Source organism: Mustela nigripes, chromosome X, assembly GCF_022355385.1.
Source record: "Mustela nigripes isolate SB6536 chromosome X, MUSNIG.SB6536, whole genome shotgun sequence".
Taxonomy (NCBI): Eukaryota; Metazoa; Chordata; class Mammalia; order Carnivora; family Mustelidae; genus Mustela; species Mustela nigripes.
In genome coordinates, this window is record NC_081575.1 from 36,444,223 (window position 1) to 36,469,028 (window position 24,806).

The following is a 24,806-nucleotide window of genomic DNA, read 5'->3' on the forward strand; positions in this document are numbered from 1 at the left end:
TATACCAAATACTGATCTATAAATTAACAAAAAATGGAAACTTTTACAAACTGAGTAAATCAAGTCAAAAGACCAGCTTACCTTCAAAAAACGGCTGGAGAAATTAGGTCAAATACCCAAATATTCTAAACTCAGACTATAGGGGGAGAGACTTAGTCTACTCAAAATGTTATCCCCCGTACCAAGTAGCAATATATGAATACACCATGTAGGAGCCATACTGCTAAAGAGACTTCCTTAATGAATCAAGGCACTAAGATGGCTACAAAATGAGTTAATTTCTTTGATCTTTAATCTCTAGTTTTCCTAAACAATAATGCAAAGCCATGCTTACTAACCAAATTTATTTTAGTAAAAATGCTTGCAAGCTCTATATAATGAAATGTGTTTGAATAGCACCCAAAACTTAAAATTTTTGTTCAAAAATTCATCTTGTGTAAAGAATTAATACCTAGCAACTAAGTCTATTTTATTTTGAAGCTACCTCTGGTACCAGGAACCTAAGGTACCAAAGATGATTCTCTGTGTTCTATGGGACGACGTTCCACCAAGCTTCTTCGGCAGAAAACTATAAGCACCCTGTTTGCTGCCTTCCTACCTACTCTGGGCTAACTCCTTCTAATAATAAAGTTCTCTATCTCGGGTCTGTTATTCTTCCCCAGATTTTTTTTGGAAATCACAATTCCAACTCCATCAGTATAATTCATTTCAGAGTACTGAAGGCAAGCGTGAAGCTAAAGTAACACACACTAAAGTTTAGGTTATGAAGTTTCACATGCCCCAAGGGTTATTTGCCTTTAAGAGTTTATTAATCCGAAAGAACAGTACACAAGATTTTGAGCAGAGAAGCCCTTTGTACCTCAGACTAGAAAAACTTGAAACTCCAACTAAGAAAGGTTAATAACTAGAGACAGCTGTTAAGGAGTAAAGGAATCCAGCTAACTAGAACTGAATAAACAAGGAGGAAAAAACCCCAGAGATAATGATGTAATTTATTCATGTGGCGAGAAGTTCCACTTTGAGTGTAAGAGGTAAAACTAGACATGATGGCTTTTATGTTCCTGGTAGTATCTCAACATAAAATAATAGTTCTCTGATATATATTTATAGGTAAGTAGGTGGGATGTATGGCATTTACCTATGGAAAAAATGAGGTAGATCTGTAGTACTGATGAGGATAAGTGAAAAGAACAAGGAACAATATATTTAGTATGAGCCCATCTACATTAAAAAAAATGCAAAGAGAATGATATAGGATACCCACTCAAACTTAATAGTTATTTTGAAGCACAGGAGAATGAAAAGTAAAAATGGGGGCTTTTTATTCTACCTTTAAGTTTTATCTTTAATAGAAGTATATCGATTCTTTCTAGGTAAAGAGGCTAAGTGAAGTCATTTTTGAAAACTCAAATAATTCAGATATAAATCCTTAGAAGCCTGAACTGAGATACAGTAACCAAGTTTTAGAGAAAGCAAGGTGTCACACAAGTACCCTGCTGCCAACTGGCTTTTTCATAATTAAATTTCAAGATAAACAAACATACTTTATACATTTGCAAATCATACATATTTACACTATCCTGTGCATGCAAATGCCCAACTACTGGTATTGTATTTGTGTGTATGTACAGATTAGAATTATACGTGATATTCTCATGGCTGCAAACACTCTAATTTGTATTCTTATGGTTCCCAATGCGTAAGGTTTTCCCCTTAGTTAGCGCATAGAATATCTCTGTAAAATATACAGGACTCACTTAAAAATGGAGCTATATAATTGTAGGAACTAGGTGATAGGGATTATGGATGTTCACTATACAAGTCTTTTAATTTTTCTCTGTATGAAAATTTTCACAGAATAAAATGTCAGGGGAAAAAACTGAAGTGCAGGCTTAGAGTCCTGGTAAAGATCTAAATGTCTAGATCTCCTCTCTGGCAATGCTGTATATAATTGCTAAAATAACAGAAGCTACCATTCCTCCTTCTTCAAAGAATTTTGATTATGTCACACCCTTGCTTAAAAACTTTGAATGAGTGTTTAGGAGCAATTGTACAGAATGTCTGAAATTTACTCCAAAATACACCAAAAATTAAGATGGACTGATGAATGAATAGATAGGTGAAAAAATAAGGATACTAAAAAGGTGGGAATTAGAATGCTCATTATAAAATTCTTTTAGCTTTTCTGTATTTTGTTAAATCTTTATAACAAAATATTGGGGAGAAAACTAAAACTATTCCAAAAAGCTAAATTCTTGGAATGGACTGCTCATTATGTAACTCTAACCTATCTTCACACCACTGGCCTCTCCCCCACCCAACTACTGGAGTCCGAAAGCATCTGCTGCTTCCATGTCTTTGCAGAAGTCCTCTGAATAGATTGCCCTTCATACTTGTTGGATCCATTGTTTGATATTCCACTTAAATACCTCTACCACCATGAAACTTTCTAAACTCTCTGAAGCAGAGCAAAGGACTTTTTCTTCTATGCTCTTCGTACATACTTCTATTTTAACACTTATCACTTCACTGTAAAATTAACTATTTGCATGTCTGCTTTCACAGTCTGTGAGGCCCTTAGAGAACAGGTATATTGTTTTCATTTTGGAGTCCCCAAAGCCCAGTGAGCTTCCTGGTACATTACAAGAGCTTAATGTTGCCAAACAAATTAGACGGCAGTACCACTAATAAAACAAGGTGCCCCAATTTATATTTATTTTCTAAGTTATCTCTTGCATTCTACTCTATTCCTAATGCCAGTTGCCTGGTTCAGGTCTTTTGTCCAGATTACTTTAATATCCTAACAGTTCTCCCAGTGTCTAGTCTTGTCCTACTATCATCAAAACGTTGCCCCAATTATAGTCTATGGTATGAAGCAAGACTTGCAAAATGCAATTACTATATAGTCTATACTCACTAATCAAATAATTGGGATAAAAGGCTTTTCTTAAAAGCTTTTTGGAAGAAAACTTACATGCTGAAGAACAATCTATATAACTGCCGAGAATTCTCACCAAACAAAACAACCTCCTATTATTTTCCAAGTACCCTACTAGCCAGTAATAGCACACTGTCCTACACTCAAGAAACTTTCAGAATAATGAGAACAGACATGAAAACAAATACAGTGTGATAAATACTGTAAATACTTGGGTGATGCCAGAGGAACACAGAGGAAATAACTCCAGGGGAGTTAGGAAAGTTTCAAAGAAATTAACATTTGAGATACAAAGGAAAAGAAAAGAAAAGAAAAAAAAGTTATACTTTTTATAACTTTTTATAAACTTTTAAAGGAAAATTAAAAAAAGTTATACTTATTGGACTATCTGGAATCATAGTATACAAGGTTGTAGGACAGTGAAGATGAAAAGAAAGTTTGGGACCCCTTAGGGGACACTAAATGCCTAACTTCTGAGTTTGAACCTTACCTTCTAGTCAACAAGAAGCCAGTTAGGGTTTGGGTGGGCTTTTTTTGGAGGGGGTTAACCGATTTCAGGAGTGGTAAGATCAGGTCTGTTCAGAGGATGGCTAACAGAGAATGGAAAGGAAAAGGCTGGCGGTAGAGAAGCTTGGCATTTAGACTATGCTTTTCCCCCATTAATTTGGTAACAAAGGATCATTTCTCACTATTTTGATAAGCCAGCAGCATCTATTTCTTTTATTTTAGTAAACATTCACTCATCTTCTTACCTTGTCTTCATAGCCATTATCTGTGACGTAAGTTGGAGGCTTTCCGGGATAGCGATAAAGAATGAAATCCCGACTACACGGGAAGAGAATATAAGTGGTTGAATAGAGATAATTTAATATATGCAGAGATAGTTGTAAGAACAAGTATTTGGGCTTTTAAAGTGTCCACCTTATTCATACAAAATAATCAAATGTTTAAGAGGCTAAATAATGTTAATTCAAAGTAGACCACTAACTGCCACTAAATTTCTATGGATTTTTAAAATGAACCTTAATGGGGGGTGCTGGGTGGCTCAGTGGGTTAAGCCTCTGCCTTCAGCTCAGGTCATGATCTCAGGGTCCTGGGATTGAGCTCCGCATAGGGCTCTCTGCTCAGCAGGGAACCTGTTTCCTGTCACCCCCCAACTCTCTAACTGCCTCTCTGCCTACTTGTGATCTCTGTCAAATAAATGAAGAAAATCCTTTAAAAAATGAACCTTGGGGCGCTTGGGTGGCTCAGTGGGTTAAGCCGCTGCCTTCGGCTCAGGTCATGATCTCAGGGTCCTGGGATCGAGTTCCGCATCGGGCTCTCTGCTCGGCAGGGAGCTTGCTTCCTTTCCTCTCTCTCTACCTGCCTCTCTGTCTACTTGTGATCTCTATCAAATAAATAAATAAAATTGTTTAAAAAAATGAACCTTAATTTGGGGAAAGGAGGAGTAAAGAAGATAGACTACCAAATGTATGCATGTTAGTTGAGTGTTGGGGGCTCCCACTTATTTAAAGCATTGGCCGGCAAATTTTACTTGGTTTAAGACCAGATAATAAGCATTTCAGCTTCTGTAGGCCATATGGTTACTCTGACTTTGTAGCATGAAAGCAGCCACAGACCCTGATAAATAAGTACACATTACTGTTCCAATAAAAATTTACTTATGGACATAGAAATGAGTTTCATATAATTTTCACAGGCCATGAAACATTATTCTACTTTTGATTTAACAATTTTAAAACTTTTTATAAAAATTCCTAGCTCGAGGGCAATACATAAACAGAAAGAAGGCCAATTTAAAAAGCTAGCCCTTGGGGCGCCTGGGTGGTTCAGTGGGTTAAAGCCTCTGCCTTCGGCTCAGGTCATGATCCCAGGGTTCTGGGATTGAGCCCCGCTGTCAGGCTCTCTGCTCAGCAGGGGGCCTGCTTCCCTTCCTCTCTGCCTGCCTCTCTGCCTACTTGTGATCTGTCAAATAAATAAATAAAATCTTAAAAAACAAATTAAAAAAAATAAAAGCTGGCCCCTGACTTAAAAGCAACTGATTGGCTACCTGCCCAACACCTTTTCTGTATGACTTCTTGATAGATTTAGTGAGAACTGAGCAGGCTGCAAAACACTAACTTGAATGAGTACCATAATGAGAGGGTTTGGACTCTACCGCATATGCCAGCTCACCATCCTAAAAACTGTGAAGGAGTCTTATGTATAGAAATCAACTTCTTCAAATGAACAAGTTTCCCATGAGCCTCTAACCTACATTATAAAACTATTTTTCAAAACTGCACAGCTTCCAGAAATAGCCACTTCTGCTGTTTTTTTAAAGATTTTATTTATTTGACAGAGAGAGAGAGACAGAAAAGGAGCACAAGCAGGGGGGAGTGTGAGAGGGAGAAGCAGGCTTCAGGCCAAGCAGGAAGCCCAATGCAGGGGTCAATCCCAGAACCCTGGGATCATGACCTCAGCCGAAGGCAGACACTCAATTACCAAGCCAACCAGGCACCCCAACTTTTGCAGTTTTAAAGACCAAAGTTATGGAGCAATGTTTCTCAAAATGTTCAATTATTATGTCCTTAAAGAGTCTTCTTTTCATAATTTCCTTCTGAAATTTTAATACCACAGATAGACTGTATATCTGTTTAGGTACTGTAACCCTTTGAACACCCACAAAGCACTGCAGTATCTAATAACTTTTTGTCTTGAAGAACCAATTTCTACCCTCTTAGAAGCTATATTGCCCCAGTGAAGACACATGCAAGAGGCACGAAGTTAAATACACAAGAATTCTAAGAAACACATTCTGATTTCCTATAGGAACACCAGCAGTTCTTAAAGTCCTTTATTTCATTCAAATGGACATAAATGCTAGAGGCTCTCCACCTAAAAATTAACACCAATTAACTGTGCTTAGACCTCTTCATTCTACATATCATTACATTAAATCCAAATTTCCCAAATCCCAGAGAGACTTGAATAGAAACTTTACACACAAATCACATACACACTCAGTCTTAAAAAAAAAAGATTTAACTTACTTATAAATTAGAGAAAGAGCTCTTATTTCCAGCTGGCCAGCACTTTCCTAAACATAAACAGTACATAAATGTTTTAAAAACACTCTGTAGCTATGATATAAAAGTTTCTGCAAGTTCAGTATTTGTTATTTTAGATGCTTAGTCTTGTTTTAGATGAAGAATTGCAGAACACATTATAACTTGCTGTGAGGTTTGGGAATATTGTTATTCATTAACATAAACTTATTTTGAAAAAAGGAGTCCTAAAGACCTTCTCAGTTAGCTATTAAGTAACAAGGACAGTTAATATAAGAGATTTAAAAGGCACAATAAAAACAGAACTAATGATAGGAATATGAAGTTAGCAGTGTACTTAGTAAGTGCTAAGTCCAGAACTATGGAATTAGTCATATAAATTATTTTTAATTAAATATGTGTCTATAGAGCTTACTTCTACCTAAAAGGATTAATACAAATCAGGGGAACTTTTTAATAAAAAAATAATGACCTCCTTGTAACATTCATTACTATCCCTCCTCCCCCATTAAAGTGAAAAGGCTTAGGCTTGTTCTGTTTGCAAACAGTTCATGGACAATAAATTGTTGACACACAATTCTCAATACTCAACACAAAACAACTTATCAATTGCCAGCCTCTAAACTTTTCCAAGAACTATTTGATTCAACACAGCTGGCTACTTAAGAATATAGGTTGCGTCTAGCTAAAGTGACACCGCTGAATGAATATTTAGATTTACTATTCCAAATACTCTGAAAAGATTAAACCCCCATATTTGATCTTACCTTGGGATCTCCCAACCGTTCCAGGTATTTCTCAAAAGATCCCTCCACATACTTCAAAAATAAAACAAACTTGACTTAACCAAATACATAGCATTACTAAAAATCTGATTATATTCTGCAATATTATCCTCCAATGGGTTTTTATTCAGCTCAATAATTATGGTATTAAATTAATATTCTGCACAGCACCTCAAGAAGATTTGCACATACATAAAAGTTATGAGTGGAGAAAAGCTGGACTGTAAAACTATTTTAGGAAATGGTCCTGGCTTATCCAGATACGAGTGCATTTCATCAAATATAACACCTTTGAGTTTCTTTTGAAATGCCAATTTAACTTGACAATTTTCAAAAATCATGCAAGCCCAATAATTTCAAGGATTTTAAATCTGATAGAAGACATGCATTTGCAAAGCCAAACTGAGGAACTTTAAAGGGAATTTTATTAGTTTCAGAAAAGCCCAGGGCACAAGCGAACTTCTTGGGGTAACAGAAATCTTCTGTATCTTTATTGTAGTGGCAGTTGCATGACTATATATTGCCGAAACTGAAAGTGCTGAACTTAAAATGGTTAATTTTATTGTGTGTAAAATATACCTCAATAAAAATAAAATTAAACCTGGGTAACAGAATATATTTCTAGTTCCATGTACATATATCACTAGATAAAAGTTTTTAAAATTTTTCTTAATAGCCTTTCAAACAGCCTGAGGTATAACTGGCATAGAGCAAGCTGCTCATATTTAAACGGCACACATACATTTCGACATACGTATGCACCCAAGAAACCATCATGACAATTTTGACAGTGAATAGATCCATCACCCCCTTAAGTTTCCTTGTGTCCCTTTGTAACTCCACTGACTGACCCCCACACAACCACTGATCTACTTTCTATCACTAGAAACCGGCTTGCATTCTTCTAGAGTTTTATAAAAATGAAATAATACAGTATGTACTTTGAGGGAGGGGCTACCTTCTTTGGCATAATAATTTTGAGATTTATCCATCTAAGTTTTAAAATTTTACACAAATCTTTGTTACTCAAAATGTGGTTACTATTACTCGATCATGAACAAGGCAAGCATCACTTGGGAGCTTTGTTAAAATGCAGAAATCTTGGGCCCCAGCTCAGACCTACTGAATCAGAATCTGCACTTTAACAAGGTCCCCAGGTGATTTGTATGCACAAAAATACTTGAGATGCACTGTTTCACACCACGGTCTTGCATTTGAAGTAATTTCATGTATAATCCTTTCCCCAGATGTAGTAAAGACTGTAATTAACTCCTAGGTAATAAGCTTTAAAGTCAAGAAGCCTTTGCAAAGTTTTAAAATTCACTGAAATCTGTTGAGAAAATTAAGAGTAAACCTTGAACAGCAGGCAAATACCCACAATATAGTCAGAAAAAAAAAATAGTACTGGAAGGGCTAAGAATTTTTTTTTAAGCCACACAAAAGGGCACACTACAAATCAGATCTTGATAAAACCTCATTCTGTTAACAAGAATTCAAATATTTCAAAACATTCAAAGATGTCTTCTACAAGTTGTTTTAAAGCCAATCATTAGTGGCAGAGCACCAATTACCAGTTTGTCACATAAAGATAAATGTTTAGAACCTAATTTGTTTCCTTATAATTGGGTTTTATAAGATTCTTCATATTGAGTGATGATTACTGTGTACAGAATTAAGAGTACAGAGGGGTTTTCCCATTTATACATACTTGGGAATACACATTTAAAAACATTAACATAGCCAAACTTTCTGTGAACTATGATTACTTGTTCCAGAAAACAGTGGTATGGATAATACAGAACAGTAGTCAAAATGTAACTTTTTAGGGCTTGCAAGATTATGGAGGGTATATGGGGAATAGAGAGTGGGAGAGTAGAGAGTGGGAAGGACACAGATGAATTGTTTTTTAACTTTATGATTAGAGTACACAACAGTCTAATTCTGGAGGTAGTCCAGAAGCATGCTAGCTAGGAGGAAGGCAGCTGAAAATTAAATATTTGCCACTGAGAGGAGATTGCATGACATAATTTTCATTATGTAGATGGCTCAAAATTCACTTCCCATTTGCTACACACTCTACTAACATCTCTACCTTAGGTTATGTATTCTACTTACAGACTCAAAAGTATGTTGGTTTTCTCTCATATACGAGACACAAGCCTTCCTGATTTCCAAATGATGGACCTGGCTGCAAAACAACTAAAAAGAAGAGAAAGACCAGCTGTCAACAGTCATTGGAAATAGCTTTTAAATTAAAATGATGACCGGGCACTAAGTCCCCCTTATTCAAAACATATGTAGGAAATTAACAAATTAAGTCCTAACATTTCTAAATTCTTTTTGCCACCTTTGGTGGGGTTGGGAGAGAATGGATGTCTTACCACCCCCACCCTTTCTTTTAGTTCTTATGGGTATAACCTATAAATTTTTCCTTAGGCACTAAATTTAGAAAAGTAGGGATTGCTTCTAAAGGATCAAGATTCATTTCAGTTTTCTAAAATTCCATTCTTACATTCTAAACTGGCATTTAGAAAATAGAAAAAGACAGCAAAGGCAAAGCAATATATTTGGACTCATCAACAAAGGCATACACCAAGCTACTAAGTGGCAGACAGGCCTGGATGTCTTTACTAGCAAAGAGAAAAGGCATTATTTTTTCTTTCCGTGTACTACAGGTCTTCTAGCTCCAGTACCATGCCACATGTCAAACCCTGAAAACTCAGTATAGGGAAGATATATTTGTTTTCCTTTTACCTGCTCCGAAATAGCCCGAAAGAGGCAAGAGGCATCCTTGGCAGTCAGCTTTCGAAACAGCCCTAAGCTGCCTAAATATTCATCCATTGATGCCTCATTCAGAGACTTCTGGCCGCAGTACTTTTTCCATCCTTTATGCATTTTGGCAGAGGTGGAGGTGGGGAGGGGGAGAAAGGAACACAAACGTGGCAAGAAAGAAAAAGCAGGATGCAGGTAGAAATGGGTAGCAGTGACAAGGGCTTGCTTATGCAGGTATCCGGAAAGCAGCCCAAAGTCTAGGGATGAGAAGGCAGTTGGAGTCAGCGCTGCAGAATCTTGGCACTTCTCAGGAGCAGAAGCAAAGGGCTGGCTTGCCCAGGACAAGTCGGGATCCTGTGAAAAGAAGAGGAAGAGCCGATGCTCCTAGGAATAGAGAACTGGACTTGAGAAGACAAGGGAGAAGGCACTTGGGGAGCTACCTTGCTGGGGAAGGATGGGATTAACGCAATCAGCCCAAGGGTGAGAGAAGTATGCACAAGCAGCTGAGCTTTGGGACCAAAAAGAAGCGGAGCTTGCAGCTTAACTCAGGGCAACTGCTGCAGGAGGCTCCAACAGAACTGCAACAAGACTCAGGTGTATATGATACAGCCTGGCCCACATTATATTGCTTTAAAATTTCTGCTGCAAATTTTCAAATACAGTCTCTGCCCAAGTTCCCTGCTCCCCTCAATGGAGATGAGAGAAAAAAAGTTATAAACCTAATTAACTAGTAAACTTCTGTATTAACATCTCCAAAAACTAAAAAAGTCCAGGGCCCAGGGCATCCTTGATCTATAGGGACAAAGATCACAGTTTAAAATAAAGTGCCAAAACAGTTTTCCGGTTTTCAAGTAATTTCATTTGGTTCTCCTAGATAATAATAACCCTCTGCTACGATCACAGAAACTAATTAACTATACTAGGAAACAGATACAGTTCTTAACTAATATCCCCAAATTATTGTATAGCATTAACAAAAAGAGAAAATGCAAGAAGTGTTTCTTAAAAACTGGAAAAAATTGAAGTTTAAACTGAAGCAGCATGAAAGAAAATGTCTTACCCACAAACTTTCTAACAGACTGCATTTAAAATGCTGTGGCACAGCATTAGAGGTGTTGAACATGATATTTCCATGTATTAGGACAATTTTCTGGAAAAACTACTCTGGATTCTAAGAAAGCCAAAGAAAATACAGCTGTATTTTTAAGGTTCAAAAACAGGACTGATCACTTGCATTACTTGATGCCACTGTCAACGGTCTCCTTCTTATTTAAATGCCACAAGCATGTTGAAACAGATCAAAAGATGGCTTTGGAGAAGATGCAAAATTAACCTGCTTTGAAAACTGTTTTTCTTTTATCTGTGAATCCAGTAGTTATCATGACTGCCCTGCCTATAAGAAATGGATCAATAATCTAATAATTTAGGAATGAAATAAAAGCACGGTAAAAAATAAAAGAAAATCTTGACTTCCTTTAGCATATTAATTTGAAATTACCTTTTCTTAAAAAGAAACCAGAACACCAGGGAAATTAGGCCTTTTGAAAAAGTCCTGAAACATGGTTTGGGAAGAGGGATCACCATCTTTTTCTAAGGCCACAAATTCACTGAGAAAAATTAAAGGTTATAATGAAAAGGTTAACTCATTTTGGGCAGTTTTTTTGAGATAAGAAATGCCGATTCTTCATATTTATTGCTACTGAAACTAAAAATAAGCTACATAAAACTTAAATTAATACTAATCCACATACTTCATTTTGATGAAGGAAATAAAAGGGAAAACTGGGAGAGGAAAAAAGAATGAGAAAAGTAATACAAGAAAGAACAGGAAACAAAAGTCAGAAACAAAAAGAGGAAAGAAACAGAAGAAAAGACAGAAAAACAGAGAAAATAGACACAGAAAAACCAACACAAATATGGTTAATGGATTATTGACAAAGGTTCAAGAGCAGTACAACAGAGAAAAGACAGTATTTTCATCAAATGGTGCTGTACAATCACACTCACACATAAAAAATTACCTTTGCCCTATACTTCACATCTTATACTACTAGAATTAAAATGGATCAAAGGCCTAAATGTAGACAAAAATTTCAAAACTCTGGAAGAATGCATAGGAGAAAAATCTTCAAGATCTTGAGTTAGGCAAAGAGTTCTTAGAAATGATATAATAAAAAGAAAATGGGTAATTGGACTTTATTTAAAAAACAACAACTTTCACTCTGCAAATGGCACCGTTAGAAAATGAAAATGCAAGCCATAAACTGGAAGGAAATATTAATATAGCCCACATCTGACTAAAAAGTTCTTCTTAAAGATTTATTTGAGAGACAGAGCATGGTGGGGGAGGAAGAAGTAGACTCCCTGCTGACCAGGGAGACAGATATGGGACTTGATCCCAGGTCCCTGGGATCATGACCTCAGATGGAGGCAGCTGCTTAACTGACTGAGCCACCCAGGCCTGATTAAAAGCTTTGTATAAAAAATTAAAAAATAATTTTAAAAAACACAACTAAAAATGCCTAAATGATTTGACTACACATTTTACCAAAGATATAGGAATGGCTAATCAACTAAAAAGATGTTCAACTTCACTAGTCATTAGAAAGATGAAATATCAATACATACCGACTAGAATGGCTATAATAAATACAGACCGTATCAAGTGTCAACAAGGATGTAGAGAAACTGAAACCTAAGTAAAAGCAGCTAGGTCAAAAAGGAGTTTGATTCAAAAAGATGTAAGAATCCATTTAAATGAAATATACCAAAAAGGCAAATCTACAGAGATAGAAAGCAGATAAATAGCTGCCTGGGGTTGGGGTATGAATACATATTAACTGCAAACAAGCACAAAGTATCATTTTTGGTGATAAAAAATGTTCTAAAACTGTGATGTTTGCACGTTTCTATATATTCACTAAAAATTATTAAGCACTCAGGGCACCTGGGTGGCTCAGTGGGTTAAAGCCTCTGCCTTCGGCTCAGGTCATGATCCCATGGTCCTTTGATCAAGCCCCGCATTGGGCTCTCTGCTCAGCAGGGAGCCTGCTTCCTTCTCTCTGCCTACTTGTGATCTCTGTCAAATAAATAAATAAAATCTTTAAAAAAATTATTAAGCACTTAAAAGTGGTGATTTTTAACAGCTTTTTAAGTTCATATACCATACAATTCAAAGTGATACATTTCAATAATTTTTAGTACATTTACAGAGCTGGTACCCATTGGAAATCAATTTCAGAATATTATTACATTCAAATGAAACCAAACCCCATAACCACCAATCTCCAATCCCCCATGCCCATCAACTCCAGGTAACCAACAATGTTGTCTCTCTATACTTGCCTATTCTAGACATTTCAATAAATGCAATCATACAATATATGGTCCTGTGTAGCTAGCTTCTTTCATTTAGCAGGCTTTAAAAGTTCACCCATGGGCAGCTCTTTCTGCCAATGGGTCCTCTCCCTGTACTTAAATAAAGCCACCTTTTTGCACTGAAAACAGAATTTAAAAAGGTTCACCCATGTTGTTGTAGCATGTATCAATAATTCAATCCAACAATTAAACTATATTTTATTTACCCATCCATCAATTAGTAGACATTTAAGTCCTTCCCACTTTTTTTGGCTTTTTATGACTGATGCTGTTATAAACATTCATGTGCAAATTTTTGTTTGGACAAAAATTCTTTTTTGTCTTTCTATTCTTTTGGATAATACCTAGGAATGGAGTTGCTGGATCTATGTTTAACTATTTGAGCAACTGACAAGACTATCTTCCACAATAGCTGCACCATTTTACAATCTCATCAGTAGTATATGAGGGTTCCCATTTTGCTATATCCTATCCATAATTACTGTCCATCTCTTGACTATAGCCATCATAGTGGGTATCAAATGGTACCTCATTGTGGTTTTGTTTTGCATTTTCTTACTAACAATGCTGAAAACCTTTCCTGTATCTAATGGCCATCTGTGTATCTTTAATGAGATACCATAATATACATCTTAGAATCACTACGTTTAAAAAAAAAAACTTGTAATAACAAGTGTTGCCAAGGACTTGGAGCAACTGGAACTCTCACATGTTGCTTGTATGAATAAAATAGTACAGCCACTCCAAAAAAATTTGTTTAGTGGTGTCTATAAACAGAGTTGCCACATAACCCAGCAATCCCACTTCTAGTTATCTACCCAAAAGAAATGAAAACTTCAGCTCACACAAAAACCTGTGCATGAACGTTTATAGCACCTTTATTCATTTTCATGACACCCTGAACTGGAAACAATTCAAACATCCTTCAATTGGTAAATGAACTGGCACATCCATACAACAGAATACACCTCAGTAATAAAAAATGAGATATAAATACATGAAAGAACATACATGAATCTCAAAGGAATTGTATTCAGTGAAGATTCAAAAGGCTACATACTATATGACTACATTTATGACAAATTGGAAAAAGAGTAAAACAGATTAGTTGCTACCAGTGGCTAGGATTGTAGGAAAAAGTTGACTACAAAGAGTTGGAAGAAAGGGGATGTATGGGAGTGATGTAAGTAATTTTTATCTTCACTGTGGAAGTGGTTACACAATTATACGTTTGTCAAGTTTTATAGTACTATACAAGAAAAAGGCTCATTTTGCTGTATTTAAATTGAAAAAAATCAAAGAAAAAGCAGCAGAAAGAATTTAGAGTTGAGGAACTCACAGAACGGACAAGATTGAAGAGAAAAAAGAAAGAAAATCAGAGGATCACTACTGGATGGCCAACATCTAACACAAGAGGCCCCCAAAAAGATCAAGTGGAGGGGAAGAAATGATAATGATAATGCTGAAAATTCTAGGGGTGCATGCGTGGCTCAACTGGTTAAGCAGCTGCCTTCGCTCAATCCCATGGGTCCTGGGATGGAGCCACGCATTGGGCTCCCTGCTCAGCTGGGAGCCTTTCTCTCTCTGCCCCTCACCCCTGCCCATACTCGCTCTCTCACATGTGCGCTCTCTAACTGCAACAAATAAATAAAATCTTTAAAAAAGAAAATTCTAGAACTGCAGAATTGGAGTACCTATACTTAGCTTGAAAAGGTCCATGAAGTACCAGAAAAATAAAAGCAAAAAAGATGATCAGCAATGCACATACCATTTCTGAAATCAGGGATCAAGATTCTAAAACTTTCAGAGATGAAAACTGGGTCATATACAAAAGATCACACATATGATAACAATAAACTTCTCAATGAAAGAACTAAAAGCTAGGAAAAAAGTTCATTATGTGAGGAAAACTATTTCCAACCTTGAACTCCATATCAAGCTATCAAACATGAAAAGATTAAAAAAATTACCATCCTTTCTCAGAAAGCTATGAAGGGTATTTGAAACCAAAATAAAGTGGTTAAACCACAAAAGGGGGGGCAGAGAGTCCTAGAAACAGAGATTCAATGCAAGAGAGAAGCAAAAGGAACTTCTAGGGTCAGGGTGAAGGGGAAATCCCAGGAGGGCAGACATTTGGCAGGACTACAGAATGAATGACCAGTTTACCTAAAAGGATAGGAGAACTCCAGCACAGACATTTCAAAAATAAATTATAAAGTTACAGATACCTTATTTAAACATACTAGAAAAGATGTATACCTCTTTTGGAGAGTTTGGGAGTATTTTTCTAGAAAATCGACCAAACGAAAGCGCCTGGGTGGCTCAGTGGGTTAAGCCGCTGCCTTCGGCTCGGGTCATCATCTCAGGGTCCTGGGATCGAGTCCCGCATCGGGCTCTCTGCTCAGCAGGGAGCCTGCTTCCTCCTCTCTCTCTCTCTCTGCCTGCCTCTCTGCCTACTTGTGATCTCTCTCTGTCAAATAAATAAAATAAAAAATAAAAAATCTAAAAAAAAAAAAAATGATGTAAATAGGTGGCTCAGCGGGTTAAGTCTCTGCCTTCGGCTCAGGCCATGCTCTCAGGGTCCTGAGATCCAGCCCCAGGGCTCTCTGCTCAGCAAAGAGCCTGCTTCCCTCTCTCTCTCTGCCTGTCTCTACTTGTGATCTCTCCCTCTGTCAAATAAATAAAATCTAAAAAAATTTTAAAAAATAAAAATGATGTAAGTAAAAAAAAGGAATGTAATCAACACACACTGACTATAGGACTCAGATGTGAATATTGTACTTAAGTAATTATGTCAACACTGTAAACAAATCTCACAAGAACTAAAATAAATTATTTTCTCTATTTAAAATCATCCATTAAAAAATAAATAAAATCATCCACAGAATCCCTACTGTGAAAGAGGAATATAAAGTGTCCTCCTCCATACTAGCACATCTAAAGATGTTATTTAAATTAAATAAATGAAAACAAGTTTGAACATATTCACTTACAAAACTTAAAATGTATTATGGCAAACCACAGAAAGCTTATTAGAGATGGGAAAAAGTGGGACACAGAACTGTTATACACACTGTAGAACTAGTTAATATTTTATACTATTTATGTATATTATCTTAAATAATTTTTTTAAAAAATATTAAGTGAAGAAACAATAGCATAATAAACTGGGAAAATGACAGAATTTTAGATTAGAGCTACAAGGGATCTATTTTACAAATGAAGAAACAAGTTTCAAATGACTATGAAATGTGTCCAAGTTTTCACATCCTATCAATAATAGTACAAGAACTATATATTGTCTGATTCTTACACAATTATTACAAAGAAGAATCACATACCAAAAAAGAAAAGATGAACAAAGGCTCAGGTGTTAAGTGCAAGTTATATTCCCCAAATCAGTACAATAGACTTTTCAAAAAAGACCTGAAGGACAATAGTAGACTCCATCCCGTGTATAATAGCTATTTCATATTATTTAATACTGTCCTTCGAAGTATCTATTGCACTTGAAATCCCAATTGGCTTACTATTCTTCTAAAGCAAATTAATCCTGTAAACCTCTAGAACAGTGAAAGGGCTCCATAAAACAAATTACCCTATGCCCAGAGATTCTGATTCAGCAGGTCTGGGGTGTGTCCTCAGACTGTGTATTTCTAACAAGTTCTCCGGTGATGCTGATGCTGCTGGACCACGCTTTGGGAACTAGCATCCTCGAATGATGTTGTTTCACAAGTTATTAATAAGTGTCTCTAAAAAGAGTTCTGAGATGAAAATTTCAGCAAATACTGCACACTATAATCCAATCTTTGAGGTTCACAATGCCCATTAGCAATATTAAAGGCTCTAAGGAACCCTAAAATCACCTGCTTAACTTTGAACTGGCCTTTTCATGGGGGCCTTTTCTGATTTGGGAAAAGCCAGATTCAAAGTCAAGCAGGTAACTTTGAGCATTCAAGTTAATAAGCTGCTAATGCACAATAGCTTTTCCTTCTCAATTGTTTCAGTTTGAAAAATGATGCTGTACTAACTTTTTCATCATCTATACCTAAGGCTGCTGGAATAATTAGGTAAGATACCAAATGTTAAGTGTATAGTACAAAAGTGTACATATTGATTGCTTTTAGGGGCTACCTGACAAAACAATTCACTAAGAAATTCATTGGTTTAAAAAAAAGGTAAGAACTAGAACAATTTCACCTAAATTCTGGAAATCAAGTCGAAGTTCAAATATAGCTCTGCAGAGGAGCTTTCCCCAACCCTGATAAGGCTTCTTGCACTTCTGAAAATGATAGAAAGAAAAATAATCGCCTTAAAAACTTTTAGGCACTGTACTCTGGGTACCAGTTCAAAAAAAACAGATTGAAGAAAATAAAATTAATTAACATTTGACTTACTATGAAATCAAAATGCTTTAATTTGATTACTACATTTTATATTAAAATTTAACCTGCAAATGTGACTTGTTTTAATTGCTAGAATTGTCTCATTTCTTCACTGATCACATAGAAAAATTCTCTGTAGTACAACACATGAATACTATTGGTTTAAGTTCTGAGTTAACACTCCATGCTTTAACTAATTAAATGAGGTATATGCCTCAAATTTTTTTTTAAAGCATACAGTATCTGTGACATAGGTTTAGTTGTCAATGTATATAGGACAGGACAGGAGTTATTAGTTTGAGAGGCAACATGGTACCATGAAAAGAATATTATGAACTTGATTATTCTACTTTCTGAGTCTGTTTCCTCATCTATGAAAGGAGATATGCTGCATTTTTAAGCTCTTTCAGGTCTAAGGAACTATGACTCAATGGTAGATAACATATTTGCCCTCCCTTTAGATGGTCAAATTTGTGATCAACATTTAAGCATAAAAACAGTATCTAGGGGGATTAACTTATTATCCTGGCAAATTGTGGGGTTGACTGACCCACATAAAGATGAGTAAATCTTACCTTAGAAATGAAATACAGACCTAGATTTTTAAAGGCAACAAGATTTATAACGATGTGTGGTGATAGATATTAACTGTGGTAATCATTTTGCAATATATACATGTATTCAATAATATGTCATATACATTAAACTTTTACAGTTATTATCAATTTTATCCAAAACTGGAAAAAATAAAAATGACAATCACATGTATGTAAAGACTTGTGGGAAACTGGTAAAAGGCAATCAGTATTAAAAAAAACTTCGCACACAGGGGCGCCTAGCTTCCTTTGGCTCAGGTCATGATTCCAGTAGGGTTGAGCCCCACCTGTGCTCCCTGCTCAGCAGGAAGCCTGATTCTCTCTCTCCCACTCCCCCTGCTTGTGTTCCCTCCCTCACTGTGTCTCTCTCCATCAAATAAACTCTCTTAAAATACCCTAACATTAAATCATTTATTTCACTTATTTTTAGTACCAAAATAACATGGGACCAATTGGGGTAAAGAACTCAACCCTACAGGACCTCTTTTTAAGGTTTTTCATTTCTAAAAAATGTGATGGTAAACATTTTGAAAAATGTTTTAAAAACATTTTTAACAGCACACTGGCAACAGAACCTGTTGCCTTTCTTCATAGTAGACATTTAAACAAAATGAACAAAGCAGGATTCATGAGGGAAGGGAACACAATGGTTCCAAAACAAAATCTGGCCATTCGATCCTATTCACCCTCCCTCCTCAAGCTTTAGTAAAGAGACAATAAAGAATTGATTTCCCAGAGCAGTGATCCTTCAGATATGCAAAGTAAAAGAAACGCTACCAAGACCCACTTGCTTTCATTTCCTACTCTTCCCACTTCATCTGAAGCACTCTGATATAGATTAAAAAAAAAAAAAAAGTAATGCTTTGTTCAAAAATGTATCCTAATGGCACAGAAATACTAGGGGTTGGTTTATTATTCAAAATACAGTTTCTGAACAGTCTATCAACAAACAGGGGATTGAAGGAAAGGAGAATATAAACCAGAACACTCTTGTTTTGATGCACTTAAAATTCTAAATAATCTTTAATTCTCTAACTATAACCCCAGCTAGAGACGGACAATGAATTTGAATATGAAATTCAAGGAAGGCTTTGCTTTCTGTATCACTTAGTAGTATATACTGTGAATTCCAGGGAAATCTAAATCTACTCCTACTTCCTTTTTTTAAGATTTTATTTATTTGACAGAGATACAGCGAGAACAGGAACACAAGGAAGGAGACTGGGAGAGAGAAAAGCAGGCCTTCTGCAGAGCAGGGAGCCCAATGTGGGTCTCAGATCACCCAAGCCAAAGGCAGCCGCTTAAAGACTGAGCCACCCAGGTGCCCCTCTACTCCTACTTCTTAAAACAAAAAACTCAAACCGAGAAAATGCACTATTTCAGTGACATTCTTTTAATTTTCAAACATGTCACATAATTGGTCTTGTGTCTTAGAAATCACCTATGAAGGAAATTATAAGCTTTACTAATTCACAAATGTGAAAACGGAGATTCAGAAAATCACTTAGGCCAAGGATTTAAGAATGTTTTTCACTCCTAAATTTGGGAAGTGTACTATCCACCCACTGCACACTGGCAGTGGAGAAACAACCAGTATGTTCTATACAAAAAAAGAAATGAACAGTAAAGAAGATGCAATATATGGCCTCACAGACATCATTCCAACAGTGACTATCAGTTCAGCAAAATCATTAGAAACACACTTGACAGTTAACAAGGTACAGAACTGTACTGCTTTTCCAAATAGCCTCACCTAGTATATCCTAGAATTAGTACAAATGAAAAAAATTCCATTTAGTTCCATTTATCAATTAGAAATAGTGCTACATAAGACATTATGGGTTATAGACAGTTAATAAATATTAAAATTTATTTCAAATTGTGTTTGGCAGGTGTTAAACTTGTTAAGTTTCTAATTTGTTATGTGATAAAACTGGGAATTGCTAAATTTATATGTATTTAATCAGAGGACTTCCTTATCACCAGAGTACTAATAAACAATGAATGAGGAATGAAAATACTTAAATTAACCATTCTGGAGATTCTTAACCTGGTGCCTGGGTACCTGGTAAAAAACTCCCTGAAATTCACTGTAAAATGTGTGTCGGTGAGAGAGAGGCAAGTTTTAGAAATTTTGAAGGGTTCTAAGACCCAAAGAGGGTTTGCCTTAAATAGGAGGACTATATAGCCATCAAAATAAAATGACAGTGTCAGTCAAAATAAGTTTGGTCTGGCTGTGGTAAAAAATTAATTAACACAGTAAAAAGCTAGAAGTAAAATACCAAAATAGAGGGGTAGCTGGGTGGCTCAGTGGTTTAAGCCTCTGCCTTCGGCTCAGGTCCTGATCTCCGGGTCCTGGGATACAGCCCCACATTGGGCTCTCTGCTCAGCAGGGAGCCTGCTTCCTCCTCTCTCCACCTGCCTCTCTGCCTACTTGTGATGCCTGTCTGTCAAATAAATAAAAATAAAATCTTTTTAAAAAATCTTTAAAAAATACCACAATAGATGGTATTTAATGATATAAAAGACCCTAAATATATTCTGAGAATCAATATTATCAGTCAAGGAGCACATATTCTTTAGGAAATTCCTGTTTGAAGCAAGCTAGGTTTGCTCACCTTCTATATAGCCACCTACAAAAATTATAATTTAAAGAACTATTCAGCATAAAGACTGTGCTAGAATATTCACATAAGTAATAAACCATTTAAGAAGGAATTAAATTGTTGTTTGGTAGTTATCTTAAAAATCTTTCTCCATGTAATCTTTTACTGGAAAACACTATAGCTACTGCTTTTAACAAACCTCTTGATTTTTAACATGTTTTACCAAAAATCCCCAATAGGTTCCCTTATTTGACAGACACTTAAATAGCATTAGGATATTACATACAATCAGTATTACTGTTTTAATGACAGTCCTATGAACATTTAAGCCTACAAATTTCACCATACAATGTGATGGTCACATCTTTCTTCTGAACAAGAGACATACTAGACTCTATATAATGACTGTGTGCAAGATGACAGTGCTTCCTAAAGACCTAATCCCAATCAAGAAAATGAGAAAAAGTACATTTATCATTTATGGAAAGCCTACTGTGCTATGGGCAGAGGATTCAATGAGTAAGACAGTTCCTCCTCAACTAGACTGTTCATCCGGAGCAGGAATCGATGTCTTGAGTGCTGATACAAAAAGTAGATGCTTATTACACATTTATGTTACAAGACTAAGTGAGCAAATAAATGGGCTCAAGATATTCAGAAAGTAAAGCTAAGAGAACCTGGTGATTGATCAGATATAATGGGTTAAAGATATAAGCCTAGAGGACTAAATGATAATATCATCAACACAGGCAAGGATTTCAGAAGGATGGAAGGAGAAATAGATTTTAGTTCAGGTAACTGGAAATACATTCAGGAGCTCAAATCGAAGAGTCAGGGAATATAGATAGGAGCATCAATGGTATCTCTGAGAGTAATGAAAATGATAAGAAAAAAATATATATAAAGAGAACAGGACCAAAAATAGAACCCAAAATATTTAGAGAAAAAAGAGACAGTAAGTAAGTTGCAACCAGGCAAACCATTTGGGAGTTTCTCCACATGGATTTTGATTAGCATTCAGTATGCTTTTAAAAATAACAATGTAAAGACTGAAATATATCTGTGGTTATCAATCAAAATTTCTTGGAATAGTCTTGACTTTAAATATTGTCCTGTCACCAATAAATGATGGAAGAAACACAGTGGAAATCAGCATTCTAACAATTAAAATTCCCAGTCCATCGGACACTTAAGTTACATAAAACTTCCTTTTTGCATGATGCTGAGCTCAGTTTCCTCATCCACAAAATGGAAGAATAGTAACTACTTCATAAAGTTATTGTAAAAATTAAGTAACTTCGTACCTGTAAACTTTTTTTTAATATTTTTTATTTATTCAAGAGAGCAAGTGAGAATGAGCACAAGCAGTGGGTAAGGGAGAGGGAAAGGTAGAGCAGACTCCCGGCTGAACAGGGAGCCAGACATGGGGCTCAATTTCAGGGCTCTGAGATCATGACCTGAGCCAAAGGTAGACCCTTAAATGACTGAGCCACCCAGAAACTCCTAAACTGCTTTAAATAGTATGAGAGATACTAAGCAAGTAACAAGTGTTAATTATTTTTCATTTCCCACTCCCCCACAAAAACATAGTATTGTACAGCAAAAAAACAGATTAGTATACAACTATATGGACCATCCATTCCAAACCTTTTCCCCAAATCAGTTTCAAATAGTCTGCCCATACACTTCACTTCTTACACTGTATGCAGATTTTTGGTCTGAAAATTTTGCAATTTGAGTGAAATCAGACTGATTAACTGCTTATACCATAATAAAGGGCCAAGAAAAATGAATACATTACATGTAGTAATTAGACTTTTTTTTAGTCTTAGAAAACTCTTCCTCGATCTATCAAAGTGGTGGTACACATTTTTATATTGCCCTTTTTATCTACATGATTTACCTTTAAAAGCAGAGTAGTACTCTCAAACGTCTAAAATCAGACACTTGGCAGTACTTTCAAATAATGACTAGCTGACCCTTGAACAACACGGATTTGAACTGTGCAGGTCTACCTAAACAGACTGTTTTTATAATATAGTAAAGTACTGTAACTGTATCTTCCTTGATTTTCTTTACATTTCCTTTTCTCCATACTTTATTAAGATTATAGTATATAATACACATAATATACAAAATATGTGTTAATTGACAGTCTGTGATCAGTAAGGCTTCTAGTCAACAGCAGGATATTAGTCCCATCTTTTGGGAGTCAAAATGTTTATGTGGATTTTCAACTGTGCACAGGTCTTGCACCACTAACCCTCCACATTGTTCAAGACTCAACTATACCTTTTAAGGTTCCAAAATCCCACATCAAGTTCATCAGTTGCACTATCTTACCTCCCACCAAATCCTTCCAGCTTTTTCCTCACAAATCATAAGCAGTCATCTGAACTCCCTACTTCCCAAGGTCATCCTATAACCCCACATCACTTTTCATGTACTCCAGAATCAACTTTCTACTATTACTTGTCCAACTTTGAACCTATCCATGATACCACAATTTCTCAAAATACTCTTTTGCTTGATTATCCCTGGAAATTTAAGTAACTCCAACAGAAAACTGCTAAATAAACTAAATTCCACTTACCCACTGACTTCAAGAACCTGAAGCCCTGCCATGCAATGAAACCAAATAAACTTCATTCAGAGCGAATATTCCAAATAGAATCTTGATTACCATTAATTTTTCCTAAGACCATTAGCAGGTAAATTTGGCAATTAATTTATCTTAGCCTTCTTCCTCATCTATAAAAAATGGTTTGTACTAATTATGTTTAAAATTGTCTTCCAGGGCGCCTGGGTGGCTCAGTGGGTTAAAATTGTCTTCCAACTCCAAAAATCTACAATTCAGTCTTAAAGTCTTCCTTTATTCAATCTAGTATCAATCCTACCCATGGAATTTTGCTAGATTCCAAAAACTGAGGAATCACAGGTTTCTAAGTCTAAGATAAGTTTATCAAACACCAAAGAAAAACCCAATTAAGTGTGAAATTCCTACTAAAGTAAACAACTTCTAATAAATGAACAAAACTCTCCCTGGAAGGAAGTAACTAAATACTAGACAAACAATTATGAAGAATCAAAAAGCTTACAATATATATTATGGTGTGGTAGAGAGTATAAGACCAGGAGTCAAGAAGCTGCTTCTCCAGTGGCAGCTCTCTGTCAGAGGCTGATAGACAACTGCAAACCTCTGGCCTTCTTCATCTATGAAATGATGGGATTGCATGAGATGATCCCAAGAATTCCTGTCAAATCAAATTGAGTCTGAGAGATCCCTGGTTTTTTAAGCTGAACAACTGATAAAAATATTTCAGAGGTATATAGTTAAGGGGTATCACTACACACAATACCATTGACTTAAGTCTCTGCTAAATGAAATAATGGAGTCAGGGCTATATACTCTTGTGAGAAAGAAAACAGAGGATTTGCGGTCTCATACCACTTCACAGTTGCCTGATGTTTAAGCAGACCCTTTGTTTCTGATTCTGTGGTTAGTCCTTCATGACTTAAAAACCAAGTGATCAAAATACATTTTAAGCCACAATTTTTCTCAAATTAGAACATGTAAGTGAGCCCAGTATATTCTCTCCATATATTGGAAAAGGGCCTTTCCTATATAATATTAGCAATTAGACTAATGTACATTTAGGATTCTGGTGCTGTGAATTCTCAACTAAGCAGATGTTAATTACTCACTTGTTAGATTAGTCTCAGCAAAATTTTAATCCAAGCTGGCTTCCTCCTGCTACCCAGAGTATTTCTCAGCCACCACCTTCTACTACTAGTTAATAATTTAATATTAACCTAAGTAAAACACAATCAGGAAAATAAATCTATAGAAACATTATATATAAAGCATCTCAAGTAAAATGCTTAGAATAGCCAACATTTTGGAATATTATGGAAAGTATATCTGAAGAGTGAAAACTAATTTTATAAGTACATAAATTATAAATTACTGTTACAATAAATGTTTCAGCACTGCTATGAGAAGGGGCCCTTAAAAATAACATCAAGTCCTATTAGCCTAAGTCCTTTTTGACTTCTTTTCAAACCAATAAAACTTTGATATAGAACAAGATTATTTTGTCATTTTCTATTTGCATTTGAGGAAAGAGAACAAATCTACTCCACTAAAATTTCTCCAAGTACCATAATCAATGGACTTGATATTTAATCTTATTAACCTTTAATTAACCTTTTTAAGGTAATTATTTAATGTTTTATTTCACAGAACATAACTCATCATTTCTGCTTTTTAAAAAACTGGTTCTTTAAACTGTACAGCTA

At 35.8% G+C, this 24,806-nt stretch overlaps 1 protein-coding gene across 1 annotated transcript in view; it reads right to left on the reverse strand.

The window, feature by feature from the left end:
- ALG13 (ALG13 UDP-N-acetylglucosaminyltransferase subunit) overlaps positions 1 to 24,806 on the reverse strand; it is a 66,701-nt gene that overhangs the window by 35,244 nt on the left and 6,651 nt on the right. The window contains 6 exon segments of the mRNA XM_059385693.1: positions 3,691 to 3,763; positions 5,971 to 6,017; positions 6,753 to 6,803; positions 8,886 to 8,969; positions 9,525 to 9,868; positions 9,871 to 9,896. Coding sequence (XP_059241676.1) covers positions 3,691 to 3,763; positions 5,971 to 6,017; positions 6,753 to 6,803; positions 8,886 to 8,969; positions 9,525 to 9,868; positions 9,871 to 9,896 — 625 coding nt within the window.